General features: G+C 38.9%; 1 protein-coding gene across 1 annotated transcript; it reads left to right on the top strand.

Annotated features, from left to right (window-relative positions):
- The first annotated feature begins 1,222 nt into the window (after positions 1-1,222).
- Positions 1,223-19,498, top strand: LOC131522332 (tripartite motif-containing protein 16-like). Its single transcript, XM_058747758.1, has 6 exons — positions 1,223-1,831; positions 2,336-2,431; positions 16,717-16,950; positions 17,889-18,048; positions 18,189-18,236; positions 18,462-19,498. Exons 1-6 carry the CDS (start codon positions 1,262-1,264, stop codon positions 18,986-18,988), a joined length of 1,635 nt encoding a protein of 544 aa, XP_058603741.1. The 5' UTR covers positions 1,223-1,261; the 3' UTR covers positions 18,989-19,498.
- Positions 19,499-26,033: the final 6,535 nt, after the last annotated feature.

Below are 26,033 nucleotides of genomic sequence, written 5' to 3'. Positions count from 1 at the left end.
TGCCATATGGCCTTGCCAACGCCCCATCTATGTTCCAAGAATTTATGAACGAGGTGTTCCGGGAGTTCCTTAATCGCTTTGTTATAGTCTACATCGATGACATCCTGATATACTCCCGGAACCTGACCGACCATCGCCTTCACGTTGCGCAGGTCCTCCAGAAACTCAGGCAACATCATCTGTACTTCAAGCCAGAGAAATGCGACTTTCCAGGGAGCCAACCATCCCTTCACAGTCATCACTGATCACAAAAATCTTCAGTACCTCCGTGAAGCAAGAAGACTTAACCCCAGGCAAGCCCGCTGGGCCCTGTTCTTCACCCGGTTCAATTTCACCATCACCTACCGTCCTGGAAACCGCAACAGCAAGGCGGATGCCCTCTCCCGTCTCCACTCACCAGATTCCCCCACAGATCCGGAACCTATTCTCCCTCCAGCCCTTATAGTCAACCCCATCGTCTGGGACCTGGATAAGGACATCAGAGCCGCCACCCTCACAGAACCTGCTCCGCTGGGAGGCCCAGAAGGAAGAATTTTCAGTATCGGATCGGATCGGTTCTGAAAAAATGGTATCGTTGCATCCCTAGTTCGTATCCAGATCAGATGGTGGATCAGCACCTAGAGATGACCTCTACAGCCCTGAATGTCAGCGGAGACCAGGACAACTAGATGAGCCCCAGAGACTGATCCCCAGTGAAGACCCTGTCTCCTAGACGGCCATCGGGACAAGACCACAGGAACCAGAATGAGTCCTCTGCACAATCTAACTCTGCTTTAGCCTAGATTTAAACTGCTGATTGTGTCTGGCCAGAGGAGAATGACACTATTTCGACACACTATTTCCCCGTCTAAATACTGTAAAGCTGATATAAATCCACCCAGCTTTATATCAAGCTGATGTAAAGCTGCTTTGACACAATTTGCATTGCTAAAAGCGCTATACAAATAATAGTGACTTGACTTGACTTGTGTCCTTTGTGGGTTGCTTCGCTGAGCCCGGGTTGTAACAGTAAATGCGTGTGTGTTATAAAAGCACCTGAATCAACTAATCAAAGTCTATGTGTTTACTTTAATAACAGTCAGATGTGTTAAAACTAAACTCAGGAATGAGGGACCTGTTTTACAGACTCAAAGACACACTTGTTTTACACACATTACTCAAAAACAGAACCAGGAAACAGGAAACACGTGAGTTCAGGGAAAGAGAAACTGAAGTGTAGCTGAGCTGTTGTGTGTTTGTGTCTCTGTGTTAGTGCAGTAAAATGGCAGAAGCCAGATTTTCTCAGGATGAGTTCTTGTGTCCGGTGTGTCTGGATCTCCTGAAGGATCCAGTGACCATCCAGTGTGGACACAGTTACTGTAAGAGCTGTATTACAGACTGCTGGGATCAGGAGGATGAGAAGAGAGTCTACAGCTGCCCTCAGTGCAGACAGACCTTCAGTCCAAGACCTATTTTAGGTAAAAACACCATCTTGGTTGAAGTGGTGGAGAAACTGAAGAAGACCAAACTTCAAAGTGCGGTTCCTGCTGGAGCTGGAGATGTTCAGTGTGACGTCTGTACTGGAAGAAAACACAAAGCTGTCAAGTCCTGTCTGGTGTGTCTGAACTCTTACTGTCAGAATCACCTCGAACAACATGAGAGTTTGTTTAAAGGAAAGAGACACAATCTGACTGAAGCCACTGGACGACTGCAGGAGATGATCTGCCAGAAACATGAGAAGCTCCTCGAGGTTTTCTGTCGCACTGATCAGAAATGTATATGTGTGCTGTGTATGGATGAACATAAAAACCACGACACTGTATCAGCTGCAGCACAGAGGACAGAGAAACAGGTATTTAACACTAGACACTGATGCAATATTGCTGACACTCGTTTCATATGTGTTTATATCAGCACCATATTAACAGCTTACAGCATTCACACTGCACACGACAGCAGCTGCACACAAACACTTTCTGTTCAGTAAATCTGACTGAATCCAGATGATTTTAGTCATTTATAGCTTCACTTCAGTCATTTATTTTCTGTGTAGAGCTGCAGTTTAATTACACAGAAACACTGTCAGTGTGAAGCTCTACATCTGTGTCAGTTTCACTTTCATAATACTTACACTTGTAGTTTGAAACAGGCCTTAATCACACATGATAATTCATGAAAGATGGTAGTAAATGATCAATCTTCACTTCTGGAGTTTGAATGTAAAGCCATTGATTATCAGTTCAGATAAATAACTTTTAAACCGTCTAACCCTACTTTTCCTGGATTCATCTGCTCACATGATGATTTAGTGCCAGTAGTTTTCTGTGAGATTCACTATCATCTGTTTGTCCTGCAGAAGCAGCTGAAGGAGACGCAGAAGACGTTCCAGCAGAGAATCCAGCAGAAAGAGAAAGATCTCCAGCAGCTGAGAGAGGCTGTGGAGTCTCAGAAGGTGAGTCTGCCCTTGTGAAAAAGAAGTGCACTTAAGTATACTTTTATAAAGTGTACTTATTGCAGAAATAATATACCGTATTGACCCGAATATAAGACGATGTTTTTTTTTCTTGGAAATACATCTGAAAAAACGTGGTCGTCTTATATTCGGGATCTAGACTTTGACATGTCAGTAATACACCCACAACAATTGGTGGCGCCAAAAACGCATAAAACGAGTGTGCCATGAAATATGTAATGTGTGTGTGTTGTAAAGATCGCGAGTGAAAACAAAAGAAAAAGAAAAGCTTACAGCAGCATGAGTCGTGACTGTCATGTTAGCCTGATGGGAACAAACTTCCTCTGTAACTGATTTTAAAACATAAGACAGTACACAGATTTGAAGACTACAATACGATTTCACTTCTATTGTTAATAAAATTTTGGTAGGCTACTATGAGATGGATAGCCTAAATGTTATATAATTCAGATGGGCTATCTGTTATTTCAGTGGTATATCAAAAAGTGTATATTTTTCAATGTCATTGTTGGTACATTTTACCAGTATTTACCATACTTTCAAAACAAAAATTAAAATAGGAATATGCAAATATGCAATTTGAAAATAATTTAAGAAAAAATGTGTTTTACAGAGAGAGAAAAAACAAACAAAAAAACAAACAAACAAGATTTGGTTTTCAGAAAGCCTTTTTCCAAAAGGTACATCTGGAAAAAGGGGGGTCGTCTTATAATCAGGGTCGTCTTATATTCCGGACAATGCGGTACTTTGAAAGAACACACATAAGTGCAAATTCAGTGTTATTTTCGACGCTTAAATGCATTGTATTTGTAATTAACTTCAAATGTATCACATTTTAAAGTGATATTAAATGCAATTAGTTGAACTTTTGAGTGATTTTTTTTAAACCACTTAAGTGGTACTTTTTAGTACATCTTTATATGTACTTTCATAATTGCTTCTAATGTCTTTAAAATATGGTTATAGTGTACTACTAATGTACTGGCAAGCAATTAATGTTAACTAAAATATACTTTTAATGTCAGTTAACAATACATTTAAGCGTGAATTAAATGTAATGTTTTCGACCACCTAAATGCATGTTATTTGTAATTGATTTCAAATATATTACAGTTTGAAATTACATTAAATGCAATTAGTTGAACTTTTGAGTGATATTTTTGAACCACTTAAGTGGGACTTTAGTGTATTTTATATGTACTTTGAAATATGGTAAATATTTACTTCTGAATAAGCAATTAATGTGAACTAAAATATATTCAATGTCACTTCAGTGTATTAATTACCCAGTTACAATCAACACAAACACAAAATGGAAAACCCTCTACATTTATTGACAAAACAATCTCTAAAACAAATACACAAAAAACGATTTTTGCTGATGCACAAGAAAAACCCAACACTATATACAGCTGCAACACTTAAACTCACTTAATAGAAAGAGTCTGGAGAACAATGCAAAATCACTTATATACTTACAAACAAAAGTACCTAATCTCGCCATCATATAAAACATCATTCTGTATGACGTATAAGCCTGTTTCCTCATTGGGGACCTAAAAATGCCCACAAGGTCAAAATTTACTGGTATTACTATTAGAGATGTTCCGATACCCTTTTTCCCTTCCCCATACCAATTCCGATACCTAGGCTCAGGGTATCGGCCGATACTGAGTACTGATCCGATACCTGGGTGTGTATCTGGTTATACAGCTGTATGTACTACTTACTAGCCCTGTATGAATTGATACAATTATTTTATGGTGTGCTTCACGATAGATAGACAGATAGATAGATAGATAGATAGTCTGGCGAGTAAACAAAAAATATAATATGTAATGTTTGGAAAATGGCACATCTTTTTAAATATCTAAAAGTACGCTCTTAACATCAGTTAGTCAAGCATTATAAATATATTATGATAATCAAGTATTATTTAATGATATAACTTCAGCAATTAGAATTAAAACTTGGTAACCATGTACGAATGCATATTAGTCATTTTAACTGAACTTGGGACTGGTGGTGGTGCTTTTTTGGTCATTCAGTGTTTCTGTAAAAACGCACTAAGGATTAACGAGCTGCTGGATTCATGAATATTAATCACCTTGTCTGCATTTGCTTGAACTGATTTGCTGAAATCAAAACAGGGTTTGCTGGCGAGCTATGGCGGCTGCGACGGCGCCGGCGTTTTCCGGTAATGCAGCGTTTGAGCGTATTTCACGGAGGCATGGAATTAAAATCGCGCCGGTGATGAACTGTTCTGTTGAGGAATGTAGTTTGGCGGTAGGAAAGGCCGTCGGGTATGAGAGTATCTTTGTCAGCGTCGAGAATGAATAGTGCTGTCGTTGTTTTTCTCGATGCTGTAGAGAAAGTGAACAGTGTGGTTCAAAGCGGGGTAATAATAAAAGATACCTTTACCCCAGTAATGCCTTTGGTTCAGCCAGCAAGGAAGATAACACTGTCAAATGTTCCTCCTTTCATAATAGACGATTTATTATTGGCAGAATTATCGAGGCATGGAAAAATAGTCTCTCAAATGAAGAGAATTCCTCTAGACTGTAAATCATCTCTTTTGAAAAATGTTGTATGTTTTAGACACCAGGTTCACATGATCTTGAAAAGTGAAACAGATGAACTTAGTGTGGCCTTTAAATTTAAGATTGATGGGTCTTTGCATCATCTGAAACAATGAGATGTTTTGGATGTGGACAGGAGGGGCACGCAAGACATGCCTGTCCAGAGAAAACAGATGATGTGGTTGCTGAGGATGGTGGTATAATTGTGGAAGAGCAGGTACAAGATAATGCAACAAATGGTGAAAAATCAACAGAGCAGGTGGCTGAACAAGTGAATGACACAGAGATAAAAGAGACAGATGGGGGTGAAGGAGAAGTTTTAAGTGCTGCATCTAGTAATGTGGTTGAGGCTGCAGAGACAGTTTTAGAAGAACGAGGAACGGACAGCGAATTGGGGAACGAAGAGGAGATTTTTAAAATTCCGTCTATTAAAAGGAAAAGGGCAAAGTTAATTATGGGAAGAGCTAGCACCAGCAATGATAAATGTGATGAGATCGAACAAAGTGCATTAGATGATTCTGACAGAGAGGTAAATGACAATAGAAATAGTGGAAAACAGAGGAGTGATTATTCATTCGGAAAAATCAGGGGTTTTCTGCAAAAGACTAAGAACTTGAAAAAAGTACAAATTGTGGATTTTCTTCCTGATCGGAGAATGTTTATCGAGTCAGTTGGAACACTGATGAGGGGTGAAGGAACTGAACAGTTTACAGTGCAAGAGATTTATAGGCTTAAAAAGTTTGTTGCTAAACTGAGACAAGAGCTACAAACAGAAAATGGTTTTGAAACAACATGAATTTTTGGTTCTTCTTTTTGGAATGTTTTGTGTTTTATTTTCTTTATAATGGGTGCAGTGAGGGTGGGTTCACTCAATATAAATGGTGCAAGAGATATACAGAAAAGAATGTTGTTGTTTGAATTAATTAAACGGAAGAACATAGATGTAATGTATGTACAGGAAACTCATAGTGATGTCATCAATGCTATTGACTGGAAAAGAGAATGGGAGGGAGAAGTTTTGTTAACACATGAGTTCTAATAGAGGTGGTGGGGCTCTTTTGTTTTCTAAAAGTTTTTTTTGCCTTTATCATATCAGCTGGAAGAAGTAATAGCTGGAAGACTTATAATAATACAGGCTGAATTTGAGAAATTTAAGATGGTTTTTATAAATGTTTATGCCCCTACAAATGGTACAGAAAGGGTGCTTTTTCTAGATAGTATAAATACAATTTTACAGAACTGTAAAACTGATGAATATGTGCTGTTGGGTGGAGATTTTAATTGTACAGAAAATGAATTGTTGGACAGGAATCATGTGGAGCCTCATGCGAATTCAAGTCGAGTACTCCATAAATTAATAGAGACACACCGCTTATGCGATATATGGGAAGAATTTAATGGTAATGTGAAGCAATATACATGGTCACACACAAGAGAGAATTTTCTTTCCATGGCAAGACTTGATAAATTTGATTGTTTTAAACATCATGTTAATGTTGTAAGAAAATGTGAAATTGTGCCAGTTAGGTTTACTGATCATTCTTCGGTTTTATGCCAGATTTTTATTGCGAATGTTAAGATTAAAAGTGCTTTTTGGCATTTTAATACATCATTGTTAAGTGATTTGAAATTTAAGGAGGTGTTTTGTTTCTTTTGGAATCAATTTAAGTTAAGAAAGAAATGTTTTAGTGATTAGAGACAATGGTGGGATTATGGAAAGATTGAAATAAAATTGCTTTGTCAACAGTATGCTTTCAGTGTTTCTTGAGATATCACACAAGCTATGAAAAAATTGGAATCAGAAATAGTTAATTTACAAGATTTGGCTGATGTTAAAATAGATTCAAGGCAAGTTGAGACATTTAAGTCCAAAAAATCTCTTTTAGAGAATATGCTTGGTATAAAGGCACAAGGAGCTTTGGTAAGGTCAAGGTACCAGAATTTTTCTTCAGTCTGGAGAAAGGAAATGGCCAATGCAGGTATATTCACTCTTTATTGTCTGAAAATGGTCAGGTGTTGACAGAGTCAGATGATATAAGGCAGAGAGCCGTAAGGTTCTATGGTGAACTGTTTAAGAGTGAATATGAAGAAAACAACTTACTATCTGCCAGTTTCTATGAAGGATTGCCCAATGTTGCTGAAGGTTCAAATGCACAGCTGGAAAGACCATTGTCTAATCAGGAGCTTCTGAATGCCCTCAAAAGTATGGAGGGTGGGAAGTCTCCTGGTATTGATGGACTCCCGGTGGAGTTTTATAAGGAATTTTGGTCTGAGCTTGGTGAGGGCCTGTTAAGTGTTCTCAATGAGAGCCTGACAGAAGGTTTTTTGCCTCTGAGTTGTAGAAGAGCAGTTTTAACACTGCTTCCTAAGAAGGGCAATCTGCAGGAAATCAAGAACTGGCGTCCTGTGAGTTTGTTATGTTCTGATATAAAGATTTTATCTAAGGCCTTGGCCAACAGACTGAAGGAAGTAATGGAACAAGTTATTCATTTGGATCAGACATATTGTGTGCCAGGTAGATCAATTTTAGACAATGTTCATCTAATTAGGGATGTTTTGGATGTCTCAGGCTTTTTGGGGGTGGACTTAGGACTTATTTCGATTGACCAGGAAAAAGCTTTTGACAGAATTGAACATCTGTATCTGTGGAAAACTTTAGAGTCTTTTGGTTTTGGGTCAAAATTTATTAGAATGATTCAAGTGTTGTACCATAACATTGAAATCATGCTGAAAGTCAATGGTGGTTTAAGTACCCCCTTTAATATTAGTAGGGGTATAAGACAAGGATGTGCATTATCAAGAATGTTATATTCCCTAGCTATTGAACCAATGTTAGCTGAATTAAGGAACAAGATTGTTGGTTTATCATTGCATTGTTCAGATTTACAGCATCAAGTGTCGGGCATATGCTGACGATGTTATGGTATTAATTAATAGCCAAAAGGATGTTGATAATTTGGTTTCTGTGGTAAAGGATTTTGGGTTAATTTCATCTGCTCGAGTGAATTGGGAAAAGAGTGATGCTTTGGCAATTGGAAAATGGGAGGAAGGTTTACCAAGGTTACCTGGGCAGATGATATGGAAAAGAGGGAGGTTCAAATATTTGGGTATCTTGGTGATGAAGTTGCACAACAGAAAAACTGGGAGGGAATTGTGGAAAAGGTAGAAGGTAGACTTAAAAAATGGAGTTGGATCCATCAACAAATGTCTTTTCAAGGAAGAGTGCTGGTAATTAATAATTTAGTAGCATCAACATTGTGGCATAAACTGTCTTGTATGGATCCACCTACTGGCCTTTTGCCATAGTTGCAGTCCATTTTAGTTAACTTCTTTTGGGATAAACTACACTGGATACCCCAAAGTGTGCTATATTTGCCAAAAGAGGAATGTGGGCAGGGTATGGTGCACTTGCAAAGTAGATTATCGACATTTTGCTTACAGTTTATTCAGAAGTTTTTTAACGGATCTGAAGAGCTGGTATGGAGAATGACAGCTAGAACAATTTTGCAAAGGGTGGAAAGTCTTGGTTTGGATGCCGCCCTTTTTTTAATGGATTCAAAGAATATTTGTTTAAATGGACTACCATCTTTTTACCATGGACTTTTTAAAGTTTGGAGACTTTTTTTTTGTTCACAGATTGGAAAAAACATGCTCATTGTTCTGGTTGCTTGAAGAACCTTAAAGGAGCCAGGTTTGACATAAGGGATGAGAGCATGCTGGGACTCACTCAGATACTGTGCTCCTCTAGATCGTTTCAATTGAAGCATATAGTGGATGTGGCTGGGACTGAACTGAATAATGTAGATACAGTGGCCAACTTGTTGGGACAGAGATCAACTCGTCATACTGCAAAGATAATTGAACTTTGGAAAAGAAAGTTAACAGAAGAGGATTTGAAGTTGCTAAAAGGTTTTAAAGATGGGTCTATAACCTTGGATCGGATAGACCCTTTTCCAAGACTTGGTCTCACACCAGATTTAAAAGATACATCAGGACCTTTATTAGACTTGGAAGAGCTAAAGAATTTGGACTTAAATATGCTGGGGAGGAAACTTCTGTATAAATGTTTTGTGAAAGTGTATAATAAGACATCTTTAGATGAGGGAATAAAACCAGTGTGGAGAGTTTTGTATAAACCACCATTGACAAAACATGTTGGGGATTTACAGTGGAGGATTTTACATGGGATTGTAGCAGTTAATGCTTTTATTTCTGTTGTTAATCCTAGCGTTGATGATAAGTGTATTTTTTGTGGATGTAGAGAGACTGTATTTCATTGTTATTTGGAATGCATAAGATTAATGCCATTGTTTGATCTGTTGAGTAGAGTCTTTTTTAAATGTGGAGAAGAATATACGCAACGTAAATTTATTCTGGGTGCTGGTTATAGCCAGAAGCAAAAGATAAAATGGCAGTTAATTAACTTTCTAGTGGGTCAAGCAAAACTTGCTATACTTACCACAAGAAGAAACAAAATTGAGAATGTACACAGTCAAGAGATTCTGCCAGTTTTTAAAACATTCGTTAAGTCTAGGATTGTAATAGATTTTAGGTATTATAGAGCAATGAATGATGTTGGACTTTTTGTGCAGCAGTGGTGTTATAGGGATGCTGTCTGTAATGTGGTGGAAGGAGAGTTGTTTTGATCTGTTGTGGAGTTAATTTTGTTATGAGGTGAAAAAGTGATGTAATAAAGTTGTTTTGTTAAAAATAAAAAATAAAAATTTCTCTCTCTCTCTCTCTCTGCGTGTGAGGAAAAAAGCAAAGCGACGGCGAGTCCTGCGCTTCACACTAGAGCTTACGGTGCGTCAAATACAGGTGCGCTGCGCATCCATTCAGATGATCTGAAAAATAGATCGCTTGACGGAGAGTGAAACTCTGAAGCGTTCGGAGAGTGAAAATATATCTGTGCTAAACTTATACATGGCCTCCAACTCACACACTGGCGAGTAAAATCTGATTATTTATTAGCCAGTGGCTAATATTAAACATCATTTAGTCGCACAGGGTGAAGATTTAGTGGCATATGCGAGTGATTTACTGGCTGCTAGCACGTTTGTATTTCTTCTTCGCTGCTCTAAATAGTGGTTGATTGTGGCAACACAGCACAGCTTCCTGTGTTTGCATTCTGAGCAGCAAAGAATAATTGATTTCCGTTTTGCAGCGTTAAGCAAAGCTAGCGTGCATAACTATAGGTCTTGTTCAATAAAATGGTATCGGATTGGTACATGGGTTCAAGTACTCGCCGATACCGATGCAAGAATTTTTTGTGATATCGGTGGAATTTCCGATACTAGTATCGGAATCGGAACAACCCTAATTACTATCCTTGTGGAGTTATTTGGTCTCCATAAGGTATAGGATTACTAATGAAGGAGAGGATGGAGTGGAGACCTATCAATCATATCCTTCTCTCATTAATATTATATTCCTTTGGTTATTATTATGTGCTGTGTGATTATCAATCAAGTTATTTGATGATTAAACTAAGAAGTAGAACCATCTATATTTATATAGATTGAAGTGTGCATGTATCCTCTTTAAAAGTGTTCAGAGTAAGTGTTCCAAGTAAGCAGTGTGAATACTTGCTGAGTGTATTTTTGTCTCAGGGTCAGAAGGCCAGGATAAGGGTCAGGGTGACCCACCATCTACGTGAGCTACGAGTGGAGAAGAGAACTGTGATATTCTTATGTTGAATAACAGATATTAAAATTCCTGTTCAAACCTGTATTTCTATTCTCCAAGATTGATGACTGCATAGTATGTGTGTAACCAACCGATAAGGTGCTTGTTAGAAGAGAAAACATTGAAGAAACCGATAAGGGCTCTGTGTATGTGTGTGTGTGTAGGCATTTACACCCTTTGTCAGAAGAAGACTGTCTCCTGTCTGGATCCTGATTCGAAGCTGAGGTGTCTTCTTCACCATTTGCTGACGTCTGAGATAATCATTTGTAGATATGTGTGGCGTATTTTACGTCCATATGTGGAAACTGTCTAGGTTTATCTAGGGTTTGGAACCAATCAGAATTTGCTGATTTTTGTATTGACGCAATTAGCACCCTCTGTCAGGGTATAATTGCTGGTGTTTTTGACATGTACGCAGAGCGGCCTACGAACTCCATCGCGAGTATTGAAGCTGACTCCTGCCTGAAATGGCAAACTATTTCTTCAGTAAACTTTCTTCAATTGAAACGCATCTCTTGACTCCGTGACTTCATTTCAACCAACACCTGATTCCGTTTGGGTTTTTAACTGTAAATACTACACTAACTAGGCCTGTCGCAATAATCAATATATCGACTTATATCGCAATATATGTACATGACCTCAATAATTTTTGGTGACGCAATATATCGCCCATTATATTTACTTAAAAATTAATGTCACCATGTTTTGTACATTCCACTTGCGCCTGTGTCTTTTGCAGCTTCTTGTACATAACCTGGTGTAGTCATGTGTTGCTAGTTCAAATTTAAAAACTGCTTCTACAAAAAGTTTCATCTGCAGATATGGCCTCGTTTAGAAGTCTGTGCCTTTGTGCATACAGACATCTGACAGCTAAGTAGTGATTGTGTTTTTCAGCAATAGTGTGCACCCTTAATTTACAGAGAAAAGAAGGTCAGGGAAAAATCTCCATACAAGTTCTTTGTGCATTTTTCTTTTTTTCTACTTGTTACTTTGCACTTTTTGTTAAATGTTTATTTAATATTTATTCAAGTTTTTAAAGATATCTAATATTTTCATACTTAATTTCCATGATCTAAATATTCTTTAGAATTAAATGTTTGTTGTCATTTGGAAGTGTGTAAGCCTTCTTGCATTATTATGCTGTTACATTATGATTATATATTCAGTGACATAAAATGGTCTTTAAAATGACAATAATATCGCTTATCGCAATTATTTCTGGGGCAATATATCGCACAACAAAAAGCTGTTATCGTGACAGGCCTATTACTAACACACAAACACACACTATAATAAAAAAATTAAAAAATTAAAAAAATCAAGAAAATTATCATTCCATGTACAACAAATGAGACCTTATTGTAAAACATTACCAAACTGTGTTAATGGTACCCCCGGTTTGACAGACAAGGCTTAAGACCAGCCCCAGACTAATTCTATAATTATGCTTTGGCAATAATGTGCAGGTCATGCCAATAAAGCTCATTTGAATGTAATTCTGAGCTGTTTCAACTGAAAGAAACTTGCACTGACTAATCTTTAAAAATATCAGTGCCTTTGTTTTGTCTCAAGATGCACACCAGTAATGTTTTTGGTAACACTTTACAATAAGGTTCATTAGTTAAAATGAATTAAGCATGAACAATACTTCTACAGCATTTATTAATCTTAGTTAATGCTAATTTCAGCATTTACTAATGCTTTATTAACAATCACAAATTGTGTTTGTCAACGTTAGTTAATGTGCTGTGAGCTAACATGAACTAACAATGAATGATTGTATTGTTATTGTCAGGAGTGAGTGAAAGAGGACTCAGATGCAGAGTAGAGAACGGAGAAACTTTATTTCTCGCCACCAAAATACAAAATAACATAAACAATAATTATCAGCTGCTTAAGGAAGCGGAGATTCCAGAGCTGGCCAACAGCGTCTGCGGACCATACAAGCTGCTGGATCTCCGTGCTACTAGTCCTGCAGCACAAGGGAACAAAAGGTCAGAGAAAGCAGCGTAAACTGCACACAGAATTACTAGCCAGGACAAAACAATCTACTCACAACGCAGAGCAGGAAAGTAGGGACATATAAGGGAGTGGGGGAATAAGCGACAGGTGGAGGAGAGTCAGCTCGTGATCCGAGCACAGCGCTGATTGCCCAGACCACGAGCTGCCGAACTTGACAGGACAACACAGACAGCAAGAGGAGCCGGGAAGGCGCCCTGACCCGTGCCAGTTATTAACTAACGTTAACAAAGATGAATAAATACTGTAATAAATGTATTGTTCATTGTTTGTCCATGTTAGTTAATACATTAACTAATGTTAAGAAATGACACCTTATTGTAAAGTGTTACCAAGTGCTAAGGCATGTTAATGAAAATGACTTAAATGTCCTAACTGAACTATGGCCTAATCTTGGCTTAGTCTAAGACCTGTCTGTGAAACCAGGCCATATATTCTCAAATCCTTTACTAGCACCAACATTAAACAGGACTGAAAGGTTTCTTCTAAAATCTTACTCCAGCATTAGTGAATGCAAATTTGACTAAATAAATAAATAAATTAATAAAAATAAAAAAAAGAACTCCAAATTGAACTTGCTGGGAAGTGCTGTTTGTCAGTCAGTGTCCCAGAAGCTCTCCATCGGCAGTAAACTTCAAATGTCATGAAGCTGCACACCATCTCTCCACAGTCTCTGTGAACGGAAATGTTCCAAAGAGGCAGGAAAGTCAGAAAAAATATTCCTTGAGGAAAGAAAGAAGAACAATTGTTATAAAACACATCCAGTCATTATAAATGTTTCAGCTGAGTGAAAGCAACAGACACAGTTCCAGTCCAAAGTTTATATACACCTTGCAGTCTCTGTAAAATGTTAATAATTTAAGCAGTAAGAGGGTAGAGGGGTAGAATCGTTAAAAAATTGCAATTTCTGCTCTGATGAAGCAGTTTATTCTGCAAGGTGGATGTACACTTTTGACCACATCTGCATTGCCTAAGAGGTGAATTACCACACACATCAGGGCAACATCGTAGTAGAACGCTGGGAGATGTTCCTTCAGATATCCTACAAGCACTAGATTTCGACACCGGGCTTTAAAAAGATAATATTTTTACAAACATTTTTTATTCCTACTTTATAGGGGAATAAAACATAACTTTATCAATTACCCAAATATAGATAAATATCCCAAAATCTATGAAAATGAAGAAAGGTACATTTAATTTTTTTCCTCATCTTGCCTTGCAAGCTTCTCTCGCACATCTTCATGAAGAATGTTCCTGTATTTACTATGACTGACACAGCAAAGCTGCTGTCCTCTTCCTTTGGTTAAAATATATGATGATTAGAGGGAGATCTGTAAATGCACAGGTGGGAATATATTACTTGCAAATGGAAAAGATTCAAAGCATTTAAAATCCATAGGGATACTGACTTAATATAGCACTTTTAGCTTGTCATGTGTGATCAGGGTGAGCTGACTAGGCAACAATTCATTAAAAACTTTTAACATCACCTCTTCAGTACTGGTCTGTGTCTCCACACTGTATCTCCAGTTACAAATCTGTACTGATCCTGCAAAATAAATAACTCCAGATAAGTACAAAAATATGACATATTACAAACACAACCAGTAACAGAACATCTCGCTCTTCAAATGCAAAAAGGAAATAAATTTTAAAAAAACAACAACATTATTTCTAGAGGTGGCTGATATATTGAATATTACTGGTGGTTATAATATCGATTATATACATTACAAGATCGGATCTTTGAATTTTGTTCAGTAGCGTTAAATTGAATTTTAAATAGTTTCGTTAAAATACAATATTGTTTTTCAGCAGCCACATTTCTTGGTCCACGCACACGATAACATTCTGATATCAGAATGCATTCATGCATAAATTATAGGACACGATTAATTCCCCTCCCGAGTCCATATAGCAAGAACTGCCGGTGAAAGCCGCAGGAATGGTAAGACTAAATTAAGAATAAAGGAAGCTTATATCAAGATATACTTACTTGATTCATTATCTGCAGTACATAAAGTCTCATAATCATCCAAACGCGCCGCTCCTCTGTTCTCGATCAATCAGCGAAGCTCCATGTGTCGCGATTCCAGAAACATGGCGTGCAGCGCATTTGTCAAACTCTGCTGAAGTAGCGCGCCATCATGACATAGTATTTTTGGCGCATGCGCATAAAACAAAAGAGATACTTAGTGCGTGGTTACATGTTATTTCAGGCTTTTCATTTCTGTTCAAGTTGTCCTGATTCATTGTGTAGTTAGACCAAAGACTATTGTTAGACTCATTCTCGACTCATTGGCATAACTAAAAGTCAATCATTTTTTACAGTGCAGTGTAGCCTAGTCTAATTAAAATCAGAATCAGAATCAGAATCAGAATTAGCTTTATTCGCCAGGTGTGCGCAAACACACGAGGAATTTGTTGTGGTTTTAAGGTGCTCCTGGTACATACATACATACATACATACATACATACATAAATACACATCTGACATGAGAACAGAAAAAAAACATTTAAATAGTAAGACTTAACAATGGATGATAATCATAATAATAATAAGTATGAATCTGGAACAGTAGATTTATGTACAGATTTGTGCATTATTTACTCTATATACAGCTGTATAGATAAACATATGTATGTGTATTTACATTATACTTGAGAGGGAGGCAATAATTAAAGATGGAGAATGAATTACAGAATGAATTACAGAACACAGGTAATGATCCACGTGTTAGCTATTTAAGCTGGAGATGGCATGGGGGAAAAAACTGTTTTTATGCCTAGATGTTCTAGTGCACAGAGATCTGTAGCGTCTGCCTGAAGGGAGAAGTGCAAACAGGTTGTGTCCGGGGTGAGAGGGGTCTTTGATGATGTTACCTGCCCGTTTCTTCACTCTGGAGTTGTACAAGTCCTGAAGGCTGGGCAGGTGCACACCAATGATCTTTTCTGCTGTCCTAACAGTCCGTTGAAGTCTTCTTAAATCTGATTTGCTGGCTGACCCAAACCAGACAGTTATGGAGGAGCACAGAACCGACTCAATAACAGCTGAATAAAACTGTTTCAGCAGCTCCTGTGGCAGGTTGAACTTTTTCAGCTGACGAAGGAAGTACAACCTCTAATCAAATGTATTTGAATGCAAATTAATTTTGTTTAGATCTGTTAAACTTTTGCTTGCAATTAATGCAATTAAATGTGTTTAAGTGACTTAGTGTTATGTGTTTGTCCCTTCTAGTTTCCTGTTTGCCCTTATTTGGTTTTGTTCTGGTCTTTGTCATTAGTTAATCATCGTTTATTATCCCCACCTGATCTGTATTTATTATCTTGTTTGCTCCTTTGTTCCTTTTCCTTTATAAGTCCTCAGTTTTCTTTTTGTCGTTGTCTCTGCTAATGTTGTAAAATAGAATACTTGTATTGAAGCCTATTAAAAGATTTCTGTTTCACGACTACTTCGTCGAGCCCTTTTATCTACAACCACAACCGGTAACACTTAGAATAACATAATGATATTGAAAAAAATTCTGTACACAGATGTAAAGTACAGTACTATTACTTACAAATACAGTACTCTAATGACACTGTGTTTTGGAGAACACACTTAAGTTGAAATTAAAATCAGTTATTTTACATGTGCTTTAGTATACTGATAAATACATCAAAATAAGTGTACTTATTTAAAACACAATACAATCATAATTATGTAAAATGTATGTTTAAATAATACTTAATTAGACATTATTATAAAGTGCATTTTTAAAAAGTGCACTTAAGTATAGACCTATTGTCATTAAAGTATACTCTCTTTAAGTATACTTAAGTGGTCTTTAATTTATATTATATTATCTGCAAGTGCACTCTTTAAAAAGTACACTTTTACTGCAATTAAGCACACTTCTTTTTCACAAGGGTGGAGAAGAGAAGTTTGTCTCAGTTCAGACTCACTGAAGCCTGAATCACTGTGTGTCCTAACAGCGCTCTGCACAGACAGCAGTGGAGGACAGTGAGAGGATCTTTACTGAGCTCATCCGCTCCATTGAGAGAAGCCGCTCTGAGCTGATACGGCTGATCAGAGATCAGGAAAAGCAAGCAGTGAGTCGAGCTGAAGGACGACTGGAGCGACTGGAGCAGGAGATCAATGATCTGAGGAGGAGAGACGCTGAGCTGGAGCAGCTTTCACACACACAGGATCACATCCAGTTCCTGCAGGTAACACACATCTAGAAGAACAGGGTCATAGTGGACTTGAGCAGATCCTGCTGTGACACCAGACTCACAGAGAAACATTTCATGAGTGTCTTATTATATAATCATCAGTCAGACTCTCATCTGATCGTCTTCTGAAAGAGATGCCACTTACAAATGGGTTTCAGCTCTGGAAATCTTGGCTCAAATTTACTTTAAAAAAAAAAAAGTAATTCTTTGTATTCAGTTGGTCCATCCCTGCTCACTTTTCCACACAATTCCCTGCTCATTCAGCAGCACCACACTTCAACACAGATTCACTGATTTGTTTGGACTCTCAATTTAGGGATTTTATTTACTAATATTGCTTCCCGCTTTCAGGTTAACATTTGTTTTGGAAAATTGCAGAAATAAGACAAAAATGCAAGTTACCACAAATAATGTGTGTTTGCTTGATTTTACATTAAATTCTGTGATTGCAGAATCGCAAAATCCTGGAGTGACTGAGCAATGCTTCAGCATATTGAAATCAAATCAAACCTGAGAGTGTATTAAGGGTCCTTATGAAGTTTCAGTGTCTCTAACTGCTCTAAAGTTATAAATAATGGTTAATATAATTGATTATAAGTAATGGTCAATCTATTCGTAGCCTTTGAGCAGCTTTTTCTGGGCAAATCTAACCCTACAATGATACTCCATTGATGTGCTTGAGTTGTTAGATGGACATTTATGTTCTTAGAAGATGTTTTATCATACACACTCTTTCCTAGAAAGTTCACATATAGTGTAAGTGTCAAATACAAGAATCTGTAGCTCTAATGTGATATAATGAATATGAGAAGAATGAAGCTGATGCTGTGAAAGTGCTGGATTGAGTTACTAAAGATCAGTCAAATCTGATGTTGGAGCAGGTTTTTGGGTGAAGTGTGGAGCTGATGAGTTGTGATTTGTGTTTTCTGTAGAGTTTCCAGTCTCTCTCAGCTCCTCCTGAATCTACAGACGTAAATGATGATCTCTTCAGTTCTCTCGTCTCTTTTGATGATCTGAGAGAATCTGTTCATCAGCTGAGAGACAAACTGGAGGATTTCTGCAAAGAGGAGCTCAAGAAGATCTCAGACAGAGGTAAAGTCCTGGAGATTCATCTGCTCTCAGAAACCAGTCCATCATCATCTCATATCATGGAGAACATCATATTAGAAATGTGTTAGGAATGGATGCAGGATCATGAGAATCACACTGTTCATGTCTGTTGATTTCCACAGAAACATTCACCAACATTGTTCCCAGGACCAGGAACCACTTCCTACAATGTAAGTCAGTAAGAAAACCAGCAGAAAAACTCACTGAGTGTGTTCATGTTCTTCTGTAGAAGCTGAAAGAAGAGTTTATAATTGATGATGTAAATGATGATTAGCACAGATATCTGCTCATCTGTACTGAGACACTGATGATACACTGAACATGAAGAGTTCAGATACATGAAAAGATCAAACAGATTCATAATTCCTGATTCTGATGTGTTTTATCTCCATCAGATTCCCATCAGCTCACTCTGGATCTGAACACAGCACATAAATACCTCCGTCTGTCTGAGAGAAACAGAGTGATTACTGACACTTACACAGTCCAGCCGTATCCTGATCATCCAGACAGATTTGATGGTTATCGTCAGGTGTTGTGTAGAGAGAGTGTGCGTGGACGCTGTTACTGGGAGCTGGAGTGGAGTGGAGATGGTGGTGTGTTTATATCAGTGTCATATAAGAGAATCAGCAGGAAGGGAGCGGGTAAAGAGTGTGTGTTTGGATATAATGATCAGTCCTGGAGTTTGATCTGCTCTCCATCCAGTTACTCATTCAGTCACAATAACATACAGACTGATCTCTCTGTGAAGCCCATCATCAGGAGAATAGGAGTGTTTGTGGATCACGGAGCAAGAACTCTGTCCTTCTACAGCGTCTCTGACACAATGAGCCTCATCCACACAGTCCAGACCACATTCACTCAGCCGCTCTATCCTGGGTTTGGAGTTGGTAGTTCTGGATCATCTGTGAAACTGTGTTAATGAATCAGAATAGACTGATGAGAGAAAATATATATTAAAAATACTAAATTATGTTTATCTGAAAATGTAAAAATGTTTTCTGAGGGGTAGATTTCGGTTTGTGCAAAGGTTCCCAATTCTGGTCCTAGAGAACCCCAAGCACTGCACATTATAGATGTCTCCCCAATCAAACACACCTGATTTCACTCATCTGCTCATCATGTGTGTATCAGATAAGAGAGACATCAAAAACGTGCAGGTTCTCCAGGACCAGGAATGGGAACCACTGGGTTAGTGGAGGGAAAATATAGTTTGGTCAGTATAGAAACAATAGAAGTCTACAGCAAATCCCCACAAAGATAACTGTACATTCATATATGTTTGTGAAAAAAAAAGAAAAGATGAGAAAAGGGGGAGACTTGATAGTGTTTGATGTTCATTTATCTTCAGGTTTAGAACTGTTATACTGTGTTATTGTGGTGAAGAATGATGGATATGGACTGATATACATGATTAAATGTAATTCCAACACACTTTTTGTCAGTGCGTCATCTTTATTATAAATAATTGTTTTATGTAGTGTAACCTTAGGTAAACGGGTTAATTAAACCTGTCCATTATTGCTTATGGAATCAAAGCAAGTGCATTTTGATTGTAAATATTCAAGGCTAAGTTCATTACTGTGTTTATTTTTAAGAGTGATGTTCGCCTATATTTATTACCTTCAGTATGCATATAGATATGCAAAATCATTCATTTTGATTGGTTTGTAAATGGTCCCACCCCCTTAACTGGTTGATGAGAGACACCGTTGGTGGAGGATTGAATGCGACAAATTACCTCACATCTCATTCATTGTTACGTCCCAGGACGTATGTTTTTGTTGTTCACTCTCACTCTACTAGCAAGTAGGAGGTAATGGCCACCACCTGTCTCCAATGATTGGCTGCTCACGCTGATTGGAGGATGAGAAGGAGCATTGGGGATTTAAGCAGCATTTCCACCTCGGAACAGGGTGGTTGTGTTTGTGTGTGTGTGTTTTTTGAGGTTTCTCGAGGTTTCTCCCTCCTTGCTTTCCAAGGGTTACTTTAAGAATTATGTTTTGTTGATTTGGATTCTCTTAGTGATTTTGAGTTTATCCACCTCCTGTTGTAACTTCCATCTTTACAACCAGAAAATCTGTTATTGTAAGTTTATATTTGTTTGTACTCTTTCTTATCGGATCTATAACTTTAGTTTGCATTTGTTAATTTGGGACGGGGTTAAGTAGAGAGGGGGTGCCATTTTCTTTTTGGGCTTGTTTTCTCTTGTTTATGCTAGTAAGGGAGTTAGGGTGTTTTGATGTATTTCTGTTTTCTTTTGTTTTGGTAGGTTAGTCAGATTTTGATTATTAGGTAGAGGTATTATGTTTGCTGTTTTGGCCTGAGCTCCCTCTCGAAGTCATTAAAGCGAACCCTCCTGTATCTGTACAATAAAAATGTTATATTTTTCTTCAGTTACGTTGCGAAGTGGGGTTTTCTTTTTGTAAACTACTCTTGAGTTTGACTACTGGTCCTCACTGCTGGCACACACACACACACACCACCATTTTTATTCTGTTACGTGACCCTACCCTCCCCTAGACTTGATACAGGAACGTAACAGAATTTGGGGGCTCGTCTATTAGCTGTCATTTGCTTCTTCTGATGGGTTGTAAACTGCTCTGTTGATGGACAATTTGGAACTGGAGAGGGGTAAGTGTTTTTCTCTCATTTGTTTGGCTGTTTTTGCTCTTTTTTTTTTTGATGTGGGACAAGTTGATATTGGTAAGATGGAATTTGATTTAGTCTCGTTTACATTACTTCCCACTTTGGAAGTGTATAACCGCTGTCGTAAAAAAGACTTAGTTTCCATAGCAGACTTCTTCAACATTATTATTTCTAAAGAATCAGTTAAGCAGGTTATCAAAGAGGAATTATTTGGGGAGCTGGTAAAAGCTGGCATCTTAGTTGCACCAGATGAGGAGGGTGTTGTTGAGGAAGAATTGGAATCGGTGGGTGAGACCGCTGGTTTGTATTCTATTCCCAACATGGATCCCAGAGATTCTGGTGCTGATGCTTTTCTGGCAATTAAGCTGAGAGAGTTAGATCTTCAGGTGACACAAAAAGAATGTGAGGCTCAGTGCATTAAGCTTCGAGTGATAGAAGCTGAACGGGAGCGGGATAGTGAGTGGCATAGACAGGAGCTGGAGGCTCTAAGGCTATGCAGCAGGCCTGCTCCATCACCGCGAACTAGACTCTCTACTTCATCAGCGACTGTGCCAGTTGTGGATTCTGTTCAGTCCCTGAATGATGGTTCCTCTGAGTTACTTGCTGAAACTGTTTTTGATGTCAGTAAATATATTCGTCTTGTGCCTTCATTTAGAGAAGCAGAAGTAGACTCCTATTTCACAGCATTTGAACACGTGGCTGCTAAGCTGCGGTGGCCTAAGCATATGTGGGCTCTATTTCTGCAATGCAATTTGTCTGGTAAAGCCCAAGAGGTTTCCGCTGCATTAGATCATAATCAAGAGATTGTTCAATAGGTAGTCAAGTCTGCCGTGCTACGAGCATATGAATTGGTTCCAGGAGCATATCGCCAAAAGTTCAGATCTCACGCAAAAACAGCTAAACAAACATATGTTGAATTTGCTCGAGAGAAAAAGGCCCCATTTGAAAAGTGGTGTCTTTCCAGTAAAATTAGTACTTTGAACCAGCTCCAAGAGTTAATTTTGTTAGACTTTAAAGCATGTGTCCCTGAGAGTGTTATTGTTCATCTAAATGAACAGAAAGTGCAAGTGCTAACCGATGCTGCTATTATAGCGGATGAGTTTGTGTTGACACATCGTAATGTGTTTTCAACTCGTCAGACAAAAAAATCTGTCTCCAGTTGTGGAGAGCGCCGAACTATTTCAGTCTGCTAGTCGTTCTATGAAAACCGAGATGTCGGGTGGAGCAAGGCGTAAGGCTAGTCCTAAACATGTTGGGGACAAGCGGGTCTGTTTTTACTGTCTTGATCCAGGTCACTTAATCTCAGAGTGCAAGTCTTGGAAACAGGAAAGTTTTAGTTCAAAGCCTAAAAATGTAGCTTTAGTGCAGTCTGTACCTGAGCTAAATGTCTTGGATGCTGTTGTTTATCAACCCTTTCTTCTGGTTCAGTTTCTCTTTCCCCTGACACTGAGACACAGCCAGTAAGGATTTTGAGGGACACAGGAGTCATGCAGTCCTTGATCTTGGAAGAGATGCTACCTTTTCACCTGAGTCATATACAGGTAGTGATGTGTTAATCCGTGGATGTGAGATGGGATGGGTTAATGTTCCCCTTCATAGGGTGTATTTGGAGTCTGACCTAGTCACAGGACCAGTTACAGTGGGTGTGTGCTCCCGGTTGCCTGTAGATGGCGTCAGTCTTATTCTGGGGAATGAGCTTGCTGGTGGTAAGGTTTTCCCTAGACCTATTGTGACACACCAACCTAGTATTGAGTTACTTGACCTGTCTACCAAATTCTCTACCGCATTTCCTGCCTGTGTTGTGACCCGTGCGCAGTTCAGAAAAGCTGAAAATCCTGTTGACCTTTCAGACACTGTTCTTTTCTCTCAACCCGATGGTGACAAATGCGAGTTGAGTGTTGTACCTGACATTGTGTCAAAGTCTATCGTATCGAATGCATTACCAGGTCTTTCTCTAAAGGTTGGCAAGAAAGACTTGGTTGCTGCTCAGACCTCCGATCCTTCTCTGGCTTCTTGCATTGATACTGTGGTGGACATTATGCAACTGCCAGAAGTTAGGATAGCCTATTATTGGGAGGATGGAGTTCTGATGCGCAAATGGAAGCCGCAACATTTCGATTTGAATTGGCAAGAGGTTCACCAAATTGTGCTACCATCCGATTATCGTTCTTCAGCTAGCTCATGAAAGTGCTTTGTCAGGACACTTAGGTGTGACAAAAACCTTTCATCGTGTTTCAAAATATTTCTTCTGGCCTGGTTTAAAGTCATCTGTGTCCAGATTTGTCCGTTCCTGTCATACTTGCCAATTGGCAGGTAACCCAAATCAAATTGTTCCCCCAGCCCCACTTATTCCGATACCAGTTGTTGGTGAGCCATTCGAACGGTTAATCATTGACTGTGTAGGGCCCTTGCCTAAGTCAAAGTCAGGGTACCAGTACATTCTGACTATTATGTGTGCTGTAACTCGTTATCCAGAGGCAATTCCTTTACGCACCCTTAAAACTAGGATGGTTGTGCAAGAGCTTGTTAGGTTCTGCTCCATCTTTGGCTTACCAAATGCGATCCAGTCGGATCAAGGCACTAATTTTACGTCTAAAGTATTTTCACAGATGTTAAGTGAGATGGGTATAAAACATCAATTGACCAGTGCTTACCATCCACAATTCCAAGGCGCTCTGGAGCGATTCCATCAGACTCTCAAGTCAATGCTCAGAAAATTCTGCCTTGAGACCGGTAAGGATTGGGTAGAAGGTTTACCTCTGATCATGTTTGCTGTGAGGGAGAGTGTTCAGGAATCGCTAGGTTTTAGTCCAGCAGAATTGGTTTTTGGACATACAGTGAGAGGTCCCCTGAAGTTACTCAGTGAGCAGTTGTCTCGGAATCCCTCGTCAATGTCTATCCTTGACTACGTTAGTTCTTTTCGTGAGCGGCTTCACAAAGCCTGTGAGATTGCTAGTGCTCATCTGGTAGCTTGCCAGACTAAAATGAAAGGCCAGTATGAGTGTGATACGTAATTTTCAGGCTGGTGATTCTGTCCTTGTCTTGCTTCCAGTACCTGGCTCAGCCTTCCAGGCTAGGTTTACTGGTCCTTACACCATTGAGAAAGGTGACGAAAGAATAGGATATGTCACGTGAATATATTGAAGACTTATGTGGCACGTGATCTGTCCCAAGACAATTCCCTTAGTAGCCCAGTAGTTGTGTCTACTGTAGTCGTGCCACCACCATATTGCCCTGAGGAGGATGGGTTAGTGGCAAAGGATGCTCCGACCTTGTGTGCACGGTTGCAGAACTCTGCCGTTCTGGCTAATTTGAAGTCCCATCTCTCTCACTTGCCTGCCAGTTAGTCTGAGGCTGTGAGTACGTTGATTAGTAGATATCCCAAACTTTTTACTGATGTACCATCACAAACTACAGTAATATGTCATGATATTGATGTAGGTGACAGTCAGCCGATCGAGCAACATCCTTATCGTGTAAACCCAAAAAAACGTGACGTCATGAAAATGAGGTTCAATATCTACTTGAACACGGTCTTGCCGTGCCTAGCTAAAGTCCGTGGAGTTCCCCATGTATATTGGTACCTAAAACTGATTCCACCTATAGATTTTGCACTGATTATCGTAAAATCAATGCAGTAACCAAGCCAGATTCCTTCCCACTTCCGAGAATGTTAGATTGTGTAGACCGTGTTGGTAGTGCACATTGTCACGAAATTAGATCTGCTCAAAGGGTACTGGCAAGTCCCTCTAACATATTGTTCTTCAGAAATATCAGCATTCGTGACTCCTGATAACTTCCTGCAATACTCTGTTCATAAGCTGCTGGAAAGTAGAAGGGGCATTTCACATGCCAAAAGCCATGACAGAGTATTGCCAGGAGTACCAGACTGTGAAGTGTATCTGGACCATGTCGTAGTGTACTCATGTGAGGACCACTTGGCTAAGCTGGATGTAGTGTTTGGCCGGTTGGTCAATGCTGCTTTAACTTTGAATCTAGCGACGTGTGAATTTGCTAAGGCTGTTGTTACATATCTTGGCAAACGTGTTGGGCAAGGTCAAGTGCGGCCAGTGGAGGCTAAGGTTTGTGCAATTGTTGAGTTTCCTACCCCAACTAACAAGCGTGAGTTGCGGCGCTTCTTAGGAATGGCTGGGTACTATCAGGGTTTCTGTAGAAACTTTGCTGCTATCGTTTCACCCCTTACTGACCTGCTAAGTACATCTAGGAAGTCTGTGTGGACTTGGGAATGTATGAGTGCTTTTAATGCTGCTAAAGATCTACTTTGTACTGCTCCTGTTTTCTCTGCCCCCAATTTTTCATCACCGTTCTAGTTACAGGTGGACGCCAGCGCTACCGGAGCCGGGGCAGTTCTGCTGCAGGAAGATCAAGCTGGAATCGAGCATCCTGTATCTTTTTTCTCTAAGAAGTTTTCTAAGACCCAACAGAATTACAGTACAATTGAGAAAGAAGCGTTAGCTTTATTGTTAGCACTTCAGCATTTTGAAGTGTATTTGGGTGGAAGTCCTAGCACCATTACAGTCTATACTGACCATAATCCCTTGGTGTTTCTAATGAAAATGTCTAATGCTAATCAACGTTTAATGCGGTGGTCCCTTATTATGCAGGAGTATAATATTAAGATCCGGCATAAAAAGGGAGTTGGCAATCTTGTAGCCGATGCTTTGTCCAGAACTTCGGTTGTGGGTTAATCAAGACTTGTCGTATGCTTTAAAACTACAACACTTGTTGTAGTGTGTGTGTGGGTTTTATTTATTTTTTTTTTGTGTGGTGAGGGTGTTACGTCCCAGGACGTATGTTTTTGTTCACTCTCACTCTACTAGCAAGTAGGAGGTAATGGCCGCCACCTGTCTCCAATGATTGGCTGCTCACGCTGATTGGAGGATGAGAAGGAGCATTGGGGATTTAAGCAGCATTTCCACCTCGGAACAGGGTGTTTGTGTGTGTGTGTGTTTTTTGAGGTTTCTCCCTCCTTGCTTTCCAAGGGTTACTTTGTTAAGAATTATGTTTTGTTGATTTGGATTCTGTTAGTGATTTTGAGTTTATCCACCTCCTGTTGTAACTTCCATCTTTACAACCAGAAAACCTGTTATTGTAAGTTTATATTTGTTTGTACTCTTTCTTATTGGATCTTTAACTTTAATTTGCATTTGTTAATTTGGGATGGGGTTAAGTAGAGAGGGGGTGCTATTTTCTTTTTGGGCTTGTTTTCTCTTGTTTATGCTAGAAAGGGAGTTAGGGTATTTTGATGTATTTTTGTTTTGGTAGGTTAGTCAGATTTTGATTATTAGGTAGAGGTA

This window comes from Onychostoma macrolepis, chromosome 02, assembly GCF_012432095.1.
Source record: "Onychostoma macrolepis isolate SWU-2019 chromosome 02, ASM1243209v1, whole genome shotgun sequence".
Taxonomy (NCBI): Eukaryota; Metazoa; Chordata; class Actinopteri; order Cypriniformes; family Cyprinidae; genus Onychostoma; species Onychostoma macrolepis.
This window is presented reverse-complemented; position numbering and strand designations above follow the sequence as displayed.

What these genes read in the sequence shown, in the direction of transcription:
- LOC131522332 (XM_058747758.1), top strand. Translation starts at nt 1,262, where the DNA reads ATGGCAGAAGCCAGATTTTCTCAGGATGAGTTCTTGTGTCCGGTGTGT. An exon ending in CACAGAGGACAGAGAAACAG is followed by an intron (nt 1,832 to 2,335) that starts GTATTTAACACT and finishes TTTGTCCTGCAG; the next exon opens with AAGCAGCTGAAGGAGACGCA. An exon ending in CAGGAACCACTTCCTACAAT is followed by an intron (nt 18,237 to 18,461) that starts GTAAGTCAGTAA and finishes TATCTCCATCAG; the next exon opens with ATTCCCATCAGCTCACTCTG.